The following is a 12,647-nucleotide window of genomic DNA, read 5'->3' as shown; positions in this document are numbered from 1 at the left end:
GTGTAGCTTTCTCCATCTGCATCACAATGCAGTTCCCCCTGTCACTCACATCCCTCAGAAGAAGATTTTCGCTTTTGTCTCTTGTGTTCACACACTGGATTGCTTACTTGTAATAGGCCCAGCTTTCTGTGGGGCATGATTTATTTCTCCCTTCTCAAGTTTTCTCTCCCGGTGATCTTTCTTCTGCTACTGCTTCCTGAGTCAGAAATAGATACGTTCCCTGAATATGACTTATCTATGCTTGGGGAGCTCCTTGGAGACAACTGCTGAGAGAGAGAGACAGAGCGAGAGAGACTTAGGTTAATTACACAACCTGCAGCAGCAGTGAGCTTATTTTGGCCATAAAAGTAATTGATCAGAGACATATGGTGTGCACTTTATCGATCCAGTGTCACTATGTCATCTCACTGTTACAGAGACAAAAGAAACCAAGTTGAATACACTTGCTTGCTTACTACGAAACCATGCACGACAAAAGTGGCATGTCTCGTATTTATTTGTTGATATATATATATATATATATATATATATATATATATATATATATATATATATATATATATATATATATATATATGTATATATATATATATATATATATATATATATATATATATATATATATATATATATATATACATTTATATATATGATTAACCCATGATTATGATGTGCCATTGGAATAAGGAATAGCAATAAGGAAATAGCACTTTCGAATGTTTTGTGTGCTGTGTCTTCACAGAATAAAGGCTTGATAACTTAGATTGAGATTTATTTGCTATTTATTTACGGGCAGAAATCACTGTGAGGCTGTTGTTTTTGAAAAGTGCTTCTGTTGAGATTTCCAGAAGCTACAAATGGTTTTGTTTTGCTGCTGTTTCAGAAGCTACATATAAAAATGAGAGCCAAATGGATTTTTTTAATGAGTTGGACCATACATCACAAATTAGGTTCTATAATGTGTTAATTTGTCTATTTTTGTGAAATGCACAGAAGGATCAAAGACAGACTTGTATTAACTCTGTATTCATTTAGTCCGCAGTCTACGGATAATTGTGCCCTCAGGCTAATAAAAAGCAAATAAAGTGGAGGCCAACCTTAACTGTTCAACAGTTCTGGGTCTTTTTTTGCCTTGATCTCAATTACTCCGTTAGCGATAAGTGAGGTTTTTTTTTTCTTTTTTCAGCAAATGTTTCAGGGCCCATTACATACTGTAGACATGTTTATATTTGTCATTTATCTCTGATGTTGAGTGGATTGAGTTAGGAGAAATACTGTTAACCCCACAAATAGAGAATCTTTCTTCCTGTGTGTCCTCTCGCCATTCTGCACTTTTTCTTTCCATTCACGAATGGTTGATGTGTTAGGTAATACCACCCGCATAGTTTTAACTTGTGGCAGAAAATAAATGCAACCACATGCTGCTGCTTATGTGTATGTGCGTCCGTTTGTTAGTGTGTGCCTTGCAGTTGCATGCTTTTAAACTGGCGTTGTGGATTTCATTGTGCACATTGTGCATCTCCCTTGGACATAGCCTCTGACCTCTCTGTCCTTATGTGTCCACTTTAAGCTCTTCATTTCAGAGAAAATAACGTATGATGTAAAGACAGTTTGCAGTACATTAAAGGCTGAACCTCCATGATGCTATGTGGATGGTATGCTGTAAGTAGGTGGATGTATTTACTCTACCAGAGATGGGCATTTTATGTTGTTTTTGGGGGTCAGTCCTTTACAGTCTCGTCGGTACATAGACCCACGTCCATCATCATCGCCCTTCGTTTTTGGAATTATACCCAGACTGTAATCGTCGGTATGTTTGTAAAATGGTAAAGGCAGTTCCGTCATTACTTCTGGCTATTCCATCATCACTTCCAGCACATCCATTTTTAACATTTGACCACATGTCATGTGTCACATACACTACAGGTAAAAAACAAGTTTTTGCTAAGATTAGTTTACTAGATAATGCCTTTTGAGGTGAATTTTAAAACTTCATTTAGCATTTTCTGGCGAAAAGCCAATCAAAGTAAGATTCTCACTTTGCAATGTCCACATTGGTCACTTGAATGCTGTCACCAACTTGCCCAGCCCAGAAAGCTTTGTTCAACTATTTGCATGCGATTTATTCATTCAAATCATATTTAAAAAGCCAAAGAACACAAACTCTCCTAATGGTAAATGGTAAATTGACTTTCACTTATATGGCGCTTTTCTACCTTAGGTACTCAAAGTGCTTTACACTAACTAGTCATTTGCCTACTGATGACACAGCATCAGGAGCAACTGTGGTTTAAGTCTCTTGCTCAAGGACACTTAGACATGGTCTTGATGGTCAGGGGATCAAACCCACAGCCTTTCGGTACACACAAACACACGCACATACAAACAACTTTTCTACAGCCGTCTAATACTGGAGTACATGCTCTGATGTCTTTGTTCTGGTGTCAGAACCCAGCAGCAGCCTTCTGAATGAGCTGCAGCTGTTCAATGCTTTTCATTTTTTTAAGGCCATTACAATAATCAAGTCTATTGAAGATAAAAGCATGGATGTTTCTCTTGGTCTGCTTGGGACAAGCAACACTTCACTGTGGATATGTCCTTCAGCTGGTAGAAGGCTGTTTTAGTGATTGATTTGATATGACTGCTGAAGGTCAGTTCCCAATCTTTCAATACACCAAGGTTTTGAACTTAGGGCTCAATTTTATTTTTGAAAAGCCCATGTATGCTTGACATAAGACCTAGAACATCTTGATTTTGGTGCAGGTTTCAAGCATCTTTTAGCGTGTACGGAAATTTGACAGATCGTGCCGTCCAAAGCCAAAAGATGCCGGAAGACAATCGACAATTTGGTGACAAAAGGTAGACTACGAATTTTTATCTAAAGGCTCGATATAAGCGGTTTAATGTTCACCCAGTATATTTTGGACTTTGCGCACATGGCATATTTAAACTGAGAATCAAGTGCCGGTCAACGGACCCAAACGGATTTTGAATGACAGCTCATTTGCGTTCAAAGAATGGCAGGTTTAGTTTGACTTAATCAATATATTTCAAGCCGCAGAAGTTTTGTGGATTGGCGAAAAAAAAAAAAAAAAAAAATACATATATATATATATATATATATATATATATATATATATATATATATATATATATATATATATATATATATATATATATATATATATATATATGTATGTATGTATATATTGTAATGGACGCAAATGTTATTAATGGCTTTGTACAGGGTGAACAGAATTGTCTCTGACCCATGAGGGACCTCATATGTCATAGCTTTTCAATCAGATTAAAATCTTTTCATGGTCACAAAATAACTTTGCAGGATTTGTGCAGCTTTAAAAAAAAATATGCTTATCATATAAAGTATATTTTTGATTTGTTTCCCTGTTGAACGATTCAAGTAGTACCACTTTAAATACCACTGTTGCTTAATTTATGCATGTCATAGAAAGCTATTAGTAGGACAGTGAACTTCTTAATGTATTGATATAAGGGTAATGTAGAAGGAACTGATGTCAAATCACCTTAAAGTTTAAACGTTCTTGATAAGTTGGCCCTCATTTGAGATCTACGGTATATCCTGTTTATTGTGTTTACAGTGTAAGTGTGCATGTGTGTCTGTGTGTCTCAACAGTTGTTACACCGTGCTTATTGTGGATAGAGGAAACACCATCTGTCATTTCCATGAAGAGTGTTTTTCCTCGTTGCTCTTTAAACACTAAGGTCTCCCATTACGCCTTTAATACTCTATAGGATTTGTCCGATTCTTCTCTCTTTCTGTCTGTGTCTGTATCAGTGCCACACAACTCTTATGTAATGCTTGTAGTATTATGCAAGGGGGGTGGGCTGACTGTTGTTTCTGCCCCTGAAGTGACAAGCCGCCCGTCTCTGCTTGGGTCAATCCACGTTGATCTCACGAAGCTGGGGATTTGGCAGCTGACTTTACTCCTTCACCGCAGATTTCTTCATCAGTTCACACAGGATGCAACTCACGACTATTTTGATAAATGGTTCAATCTTGAAATTATTTATTGACCATGACAAAAATCTTTTCTTACCGTACAGCCCAAAATTTTAGACGCACCTTATTTCATGTTTTTTTTTTTCATGACTATTTACACTGAAGATTCTCACTGAAGGCATGAAAGATGTGTGAAGTACCTAACAAAAACTGATGAAATAACGATTTTTTTTTTAATATATTATGGTTTCTTCAAAGTACACACCCTTTGCTCTTATTACTGCTTTGCACACGCTTGATATTATGAGCAAGGCACCTGAAATGGTTTTCATTTCACTGTTGTGCCTGAGGGTTAATTAGTAAAATGTTTTTGCTTTATCAGTGGGGTTGGTGTTAAGCAGAATCAGGTTAATACACAGTCAACTCTATTGGACAGCTGTTAATATTCATAATATGGACACCTGTTAAAATCAAAACTAAGGCAAGTAACAATCAGCTAACTCAAGAAAAACGAGAATACTGATACCACTAATACATGCAAAATGGCGCTACTCAAAAAAAAAACAACAACAATCACTGATCATTTTTTAATGTTGCATTTTTCTTAAAATGTCAAAAACTAAATGGCAATTTTCTGTCACAATCCTCCAGTCCTGCCACCTCATTTCCAGCCTCACCCGCACCTGCTCAACCCTTCTGCCAATCAGCCCTGAACACCGACAGCTCCTGCTAATTACCTCAATATATAACCCGGTCTCTTCCTCGCCGCCCTTGCCAGATTATTTCCATGCGCCGTAGCGAGTTTTCCAGCATTCCATCCCGTCTGTTTGCCCGTGTATCGACTCTGCCTGCCCCCCGACTAGCCGATTGCCTGCCAATTTCCCTTAATCACTTGTGCTTCAACTTTACTGTGTCCAGTTACCCGCTACACTGCCAACCTCCTCGCCAGCGCATCAAAGTCCCCGTCCTGTCAATAAACTTTCATTCATTGAACATACTTGTCTGCGTGTGCTCTTGGGTCCTCCATCCTGCCCCTGTGACATTTTGTGTTCTTCTAAAACTGCTCCAACAGAGCAGCTGATTCTAGTACACAGAGACACACTTGTGTTTTTTTCTTGGGAGCCCACAAATCTCCATTTCAGACACATCTGCACATCCAATATGAGATTTTTTTTTTCCCCTGGGGTGACACATCATTCTCTTAGTAGCCTTAAGGAGATGATCTAATACCGTTTTATCAGATTATATACTTATAGAAATGGCTGTATGATAAAGCATGAGATCCTGTAAAACCCGTTCATTTCCCACCTTCATTTGTAACCGCAAAGATTATACAATGCTTTTTGTTTTACTCACTCACTTACATGCATTTTTTTTTCACAGAATACTTAATGAGATTAGCACAGTACTCGAAGGTTACGTCATTGCTGGCCTGTTTAAATATCCTCCACCATAATCCTAAATCCTGTCAGATGCTTATATCTGACTGAATCTTTATGAGATGTGAAAGGCATTGCACAGTTTCAGTTTTGGACAGTTTTATATATGTTTCAATCTAAAACTGTAGGGCTTAATTACGCCATAAAATCCTTGAGTGTAATAAAAACCATGGCACCAGTTTTATTGTGAATATTTTTCTTGTTACAGTCATTGACATTATAGAATGGACATAATTACCTTTAGTTTCCTTAAGTTTGAGTATAGCTTTAATTTTTATATTTATCTGGTAATGTAAGTAGTTTTCACTGAAATGGTCAGAGAGCGAGAGGTCTGCATTTTACAGTTTTTTGTTGCCGTCAGTCGTCGGTGCACCCCTCCCCTCCATCATCGTCAGTCCTACATTTTTCAAGCAGGAAACGGTTATCGTTGGTCCGTTGCTCCATCAGCCAATGGTCAATCCATCGCTCACTACCGTCATCAACATCAAATTAAACCCCAGACATCCTACAAAAAAAATAAAAGTATTTACAAGTCTGAAAAAACATTGTTAAAGAGAACAAAAAGCAAATGTTGAACTGTTCGGTCTTCATTTCAAATCAATAAATTAGATGAACTTAAGATGAAAGAAACTTATGACACCCCACAATGACTAGTTTGTGTGTTCCCTCTGCTCTAGACTGCAACAAGCTTTAACCAATCAATTTAGGGTAAGTAATCAGTTGTCAGTTTTTATATATATTAATCTTATTACAGTATATATTAATTTCGGTATTCATAACCCAACTTTTTGGGTTACACGTTGAAACCAGAACAATCGATAAAAATGAATGACACACAATAAGGGCTGCTCAATTAATCGAATTTCAATCGCAATCACAATATTGGCTGCCGCAAGTTAGTGATTGCATTAAAATTTAATGAATCCTTAAGACATATTGACATATTATTAAGTTGTGTAAGAGAAGAGACATTTAATCCCAGGTATACATATATATCAGAGGCGGTCCATGCATTTCACACTTAGGCCTTCAGTGATGTCCTACTCGAATAAATATCCCTCATAATATCAACACCACGGCTGGAGAAATCATATACAGAAGCAGCACGCGTACGCATTACTGGGCGTTGCGTCACCTTAATTGTGTACAATACAGGCTATTTTCTAAACCATTGAAACATCATTTAAACATCAATAAACCCACTGATGTACACATATATTGTGGTCGCAATTAAAATGGGATCAATTTTGCCGCCCTAATTGTGTGTCATTAATTTTGATCCATTTGTTTTGGTTTAATTGTTTAACCCTAAAAGTTGGGTTGGGTACTCGAAAACTGTTGTGTCTGGACCAAATTCTTGCTAGTTTAAGTTGTAAAATTCACCAACAAATACAACTTTGTAATTAATTTCACGTGAAACCAATATAATATATATTTACTTTGTCTGCTGCAGTCTGAAATCTGTTGGGTAAGAAATACCTCAATTGTTGGTCAAAAGGCGACCGAATCCTATTTGGGTAAATTTTAACCTTTTTTTTTTTTTTTTGTAAAAAAAAAGATGAGTTCAAATTCAAGTAGCACTTGGTTCTTTTTCGACTCTTAACCTGGTTATTTTTGAGTCAACTGTTTTTAGAGTGAAGAAAATAAAAAATTGGGCCCAAACCATTGAAAGAATGATTAAGTTGACTGTTGACTTTCAAGTCCACCCAGATGTGATGTAAGAATTACCTGCCGTATTTGCCTTTTTTTTTTAACCTTTCATCCATTTATCCTCTTTCTCTGCTACCTATCCACCATTACGGGCATGGATGTGCAGGAACCTATCCCAGCTGACTTTGTAGTTTTAATATATCAGTAGCTACTCCATACGACTGAGGTTCCTTTCATTTTTATTTATCGCTTCTCACTGCTACCCTCATTTTGTTCTTTCATCTTTGCTGTTCACACTTCATTTGGAGAGCCTGTTTTCCGGCCACACAAGGCAGGCTGCAGGTGCCATCGCCTGACTCACCAGCTCTCGGCGATGCGGAGAGAGTGAGAGAGAGAGAGAGAGAGAATGTCACTGCACATTGGGTTGCTATCTTGTAACACAGGCATATAAACGCACACAGACACCAACATGCAGCAAGTTAAGTCGACATAGTGGAGCTAGCCAAGCAAATTCCAAATACACACAAAACACACATACATGGGTGGGTCATGCTGGGCTGGAGCTATTTTTAACCCAACTGCTTGTATGCACATGGAATATCCGTGGAATGGCCTCTGATATCAGACAACGATGTATTCAATGTATCCGCGAGAACCGACCACCAAACGTTAACAACCATGTGTAAATGTCAGTGTTGGTAATCTCTTAGATTTGTATACAGGAACAAATAAAAAGCAGGAGAGAATACCGAGCAGGTTCCTTTAAGGTGAATAACACATATTTTCAAGAAAAATTGGTTTTCTCCATGTTTTGCTCTGTTTAGTAGTGATGAGAAAACAAAGCCTCATGAAGCACTTGTGATATTGTTTTACTTCTCCAGATGGTGCTCATTGTTTGAAAATAAAGACTGTAGTGGTTATGTATTAAACTTTCATTGCGTCTTGAAACCCCAAAATATATCATGTGTTTCACAGCCTTTATAATTTAAGTAAGAAAAAAAATTCAAATTGACCCTTCCATCCGTTCATTTTTCCTTATATGGCTCTGAGAAAAAAAAGTTTGCTTTAATTTGAATGTTTGCCTTTTTAGCTGGTTGGACAGGCTCATCATCGGGGTCATCAAAATGAAGAAATGGAATTATTAGGTGTGCGTGTGGGAAAGGGGGCTCTATGATTTTTTTTTTTTTTATTTTACGTAATGCATTTATCTATTTCTCAAGGATGGTCACTAAATAATGATAGAGATGTGAACAGCTGGGGGAGAAAACAAGAAGCATTAGCCACTAATGAAATGCTCAAGATTATTATTTGAGTAGAGAACCACATAAAACTATAGAATGCATGTGAAAAAAGGCACAATAATTTTGCTAGGCACACTGCTTGATTTGATTGTACAGTCATTTGGAGTTTATTTGAGATCATCTCAGTATAAAAAAAATATTATGATGATTTTTTTTCCTCATAAATATACAGTATATATCACAATTTAAGGCTTACTGTTATGCCATTGTGATGTTTGTATGGATATTGTCTTGTACTTGAAAATAATAGCACCCTCCCCATTGTTTCTTTGTTCTCTGTTTTGTGTGCAGCCATTCACGAGTTCCCCAGAGACTATTTCACAAACCAAGAGCGCATCGAGGGAGCCGTGGGATTGCATGTCCTCTGTGTGAGTGTCTTTTCAGTTGTCCAGCTTCTACACACAATAAAATATTGATCTGCAATCAAAGTATTCCTTCTTTTTTTGTATATAGTAGGTTGTATTTTTAACATGTTTCAAGTTTCAAGACACAGAAGTAACAGTGTAGTTTTCTAGAAATCACTTGCAGATTCGCCAGCTTTAAAGGCGTAATTATGATTAAAACATAAGAGAATGTGCTAATAAGCATGGCGTGCTCATGTCTCATGAGTGTTTAGTTGCATAATTCTGTGAATATGTACATATATGATGTGCCCTCTAAAAGGGGATATTTAAAGCATGTAGATGTGTTTCAACAAGAGTTTTGATTCCCTCTACAGGGGAGGAGAATGTAAAATGTATCAATACATACATGCACAGACAATCAAATATTCGGATAAAAAATAATTTTACATTCTCTTTTAGAGTATATTTTAAAAGCATTGCTGTTTATTTTGTATTGGTTAGTGAATAAAGAACGTCTTAAAAACAAGCCATATTACACAGGAGGAATTGATGATGTGCTCGCTTCATCTTTTGAAACTGATTCAATCACTGGTTCCGTTATCATTTTCCAAAGGTAAAATGAAACGTCTTATCTTGATTAAATGCAAAAGATATGAAGGATGACATAAATCTGAATAATTGAGTGAAAATAATTTCATGCATATGTGTGCGTGGTTATGTCTTTGCAGGCAGTCTATATGTTCTATGCCTTGGCCATTGTATGCGATGATTACTTTGTCCCCTCGCTGGACAAGATTTGTGAGGTAATTGATTTATCATTGTTTCGAAAGAGTTTTGAATTGCTGCAAAAATTTGCCATCACATCTTTCTTTCATATTGTTTGCTTCTTTTTTTTTTTCTAGCGCCTTCATCTTAGTGAGGATGTTGCAGGGGCAACTTTCATGGCTGCAGGAAGTTCAGCGCCAGAATTGTTCACCTCCGTCATAGGTGACAATCACACACACGAAAACATGCGCACCCATGAATCAATAAAAATGATTGAATCTTGAAAAATCACTAAATCAAACTGATAGTGTTTTTGCATGCTTTAAATTGTTCAATAAATAGTCTCAAGCACATTATACTGTACAAAATCATGTATTTTAACCATTGTGCAGCATTCTGTCCCATGCTTATGGGATTATTACATCAAAGGCATTTCACATCAAAAGGAAATCATTGAACGAAGACACAAGAGAGCTGAAATTTCACCCAGATGGTGAAAGTTCAACATGATCACAAAATGATCAAATAATGCACTACGATAAATGTTAAATTTACTGTAAATAATGAGGTTTCCACATATCTTTCAAGGTAAGTATAACTACAGATGTGATGCAGCGTGAACATTTAGAATTCATCGTTTTTCAACTTTGAGCAAGAAATCCAATTTGTCAAAACCAACTGGTTGTGCAAGAATTAAGGCCTATAATCTCAGTCACTTTTAGATTTTTAGACCGTATAATAAACGGAAAATGTGACAGATATTTGAAAGAATAAAAACTGTATGGCAAACTTACAGCCCCTCGTAGGTTGACCTCACAAAGTAAACAAATATTTGTTCACGTCCAATAAACATTGTTTATACATCTGCTTTGCAGGAGTATTCATTACCAAAGGGGATGTTGGTGTTGGCACCATTGTGGGTTCAGCTGTCTTCAATATCCTCTGCATTATTGGAGTATGTGGGATATTTGCTATGCAGGTAAAGTACATTATTATTAGTAACAAAATATGTTTCATCTTCAAATTGTTCAAATGTATTGTTTTTTGCTATTTTTTTTGCATACATTCTCTCAATTTAGAACGTGATCATGTTTGCCACTGTTTTAGTTCACCTTTCTTTCAACAACTAGTTATTGAAGTATCGTGAGTTTAATTCCTTTCCATTTCTGCCCGATGTGCATGATTAGTTGTCATATTTTGCACTTTACAATGTGTCAAGCATTTTTGGCAGGCCAGTCGAGTTCTCGCACCCTGTTATTGCATCCCTGAATAAGATTTTTCTCCAATCAATCATTGAATGATTGATTGATCGATTTATTGATTTTTCCCCAAAACCTTTATGTGCCTTTCAAGTTTTAGACAGCATTAAAACTTCACTCAATTTTCAAAGTAAAAATTCTCCTTTCATCCTTTCTATCAAACTTTTTGGTATGATATATTGACCTTGGTCAACATCATATTCATTTCTCCAAGCCCTTAAATGTTTTGTACCAATTTTTCATTCTCATAATTAAACCTATTATTGGTTACCAGAATTTAAGCACATTAATAATTGGCAATTTGTAGGCAATAATTTACAATGTATTAGGCAAAATGAAGATAAGGATCTTGAGGACAAAAACAATAGAGGTGATTACAATCCCTGTGAAATTTTGTATGGCTTTCATTGAGAAGGCTCATTTGTAAGGCAATCAAGCTTCCTTTGAGATAGTACATTTACTCCCCTAGAAGCTCACTGAAGACAGTTCCAGATGAGGGCAATGAGTGTAAAAAAAAAGTTCAACAAGGAGAATGGAAAGGTCATTCCCAAAATGTAAAAGATGTAATAAAAGCCTTCAATTGTCACCAGCATAATAATTGAGCTCATTGAGTCAAGGAGAAATGGACTGGATAAAGCAAACATCACTGACATCACATCTGTTCTTCAAAAAAAAACGGTCATTTGTTTTGTTTTGTTTGTTTGTTTATTGCTTTTTTTTCATTCCACAGGCAAGTTTTTTTCTTTAATGAATGCACATCACAGTTCACAAGGAAAGAGTGTTTTCAGCCCTATTCCGTGTTACAACTCAGAAAATCCCGCCTGTCCCTCTCCGCCCCTTTAATCCCACGAGCAACGGAGAAACATACTTGCAAGAATGTTTTTCCTATTTAGATTACACATTATGCAAGAGCAACGCAGAGCCTTGTTTATCTCGTTAGAAATGTACTGTCAGTGCCCGAAAGAACGTGTTACTCAACATGACTATTCCGTTATATTCCGATATGTATTAGCTGTATGATTATCAATAATAATGTTACGGTTTTATTATTAAGTTAAACAAAACTTTAGTGCCAGTGAATATTGTGATTTTTCTCGTTCTTTTCCCAGACCATCCGTCTGTCCTGCTGGCCTCTGCTCAGAGACTCTACCTACTATACGCTTTCGATCTCTGCTCTTATTGTGGTAATTTACTACTTTAAGTCATATGACAAAAATTTGATTGTGCTACATGAGAAGCGCTCAATGTATCGATCACGTTACACCCATCGATCGTGAGGCTAGTTCTGGCAGATGACGTAAAGACAATAAATGAACACACACCTAAACAATGGGACTTAAAGCTAACTGCATGTAACAGGTTATATTTAGTATTTATTTGACCAAAAACACTTTTGTTATTATTAGGATTAAAAACACTTTTTTTCCAGCTGATTTTATGTTGCCCTCAATATTTTATCAATGATTAAAGCAATATGCTTTGCTATGATGATTAGGCCATCGTAAAAGTATCTTGCGATGGGCTAAGATAATCATGCTAACGCTGTACCAGCGGCCCATAGTTTTGTCTCACCGCTAGTTTGGTTGTATTGGTACTTGATTATTGCCTGGGTGGTAGGCCGTGGACAGCTAGCTGTACTAGCTAGTTAGCCACAGGAGTTAGCATACAGGCCAGAGATCCGCTCTCTTTCTGTATCAAAAACATCCCTAAGTGTCTGAAATCTATGACCAATCGCCACCAAAATTCACACACGCTTGTCCTCTTCAACGTGTAAAAACATAACAACGATCAACACTATATTTCTGATTTTGTCACCTGGTAATATTTTTTCCTCATCTACAGTAAGCTCACATTTGCTGTCAGAAGATCCTAAATTCCGTGACAGTTTTTTTACAGGTTAAAGTATA

The 12,647-nt window shown here is 36.6% G+C and overlaps 1 protein-coding gene across 1 annotated transcript in view; it reads left to right on the top strand.

Moving 5' to 3' along the window:
* slc24a3 (solute carrier family 24 member 3) overlaps positions 1–12,647 on the top strand; it is a 51,809-nt gene that overhangs the window by 27,452 nt on the left and 11,710 nt on the right. The window contains exons 3-7 of the mRNA XM_088421567.1: positions 8,664–8,740; positions 9,445–9,519; positions 9,619–9,703; positions 10,357–10,460; positions 11,850–11,924. Of these exons, the coding sequence (XP_088277693.1) occupies positions 8,664–8,740; positions 9,445–9,519; positions 9,619–9,703; positions 10,357–10,460; positions 11,850–11,924 (416 nt within the window). The remainder of the gene's footprint in view (positions 1–8,663; positions 8,741–9,444; positions 9,520–9,618; positions 9,704–10,356; positions 10,461–11,849; positions 11,925–12,647) is intronic.

The sequence above is a fragment of the Hippichthys cyanospilos genome, chromosome 8 (assembly GCF_059441005.1).
Source record: "Hippichthys cyanospilos isolate Australia breed blue-spotted pipefish chromosome 8, RoL_Hcya_1.0, whole genome shotgun sequence".
Classification (NCBI taxonomy): Eukaryota; Metazoa; Chordata; class Actinopteri; order Syngnathiformes; family Syngnathidae; genus Hippichthys; species Hippichthys cyanospilos.
Note: the sequence above shows the minus strand (reverse complement) of the source record. Positions and strands in the feature narration are given on the sequence as shown.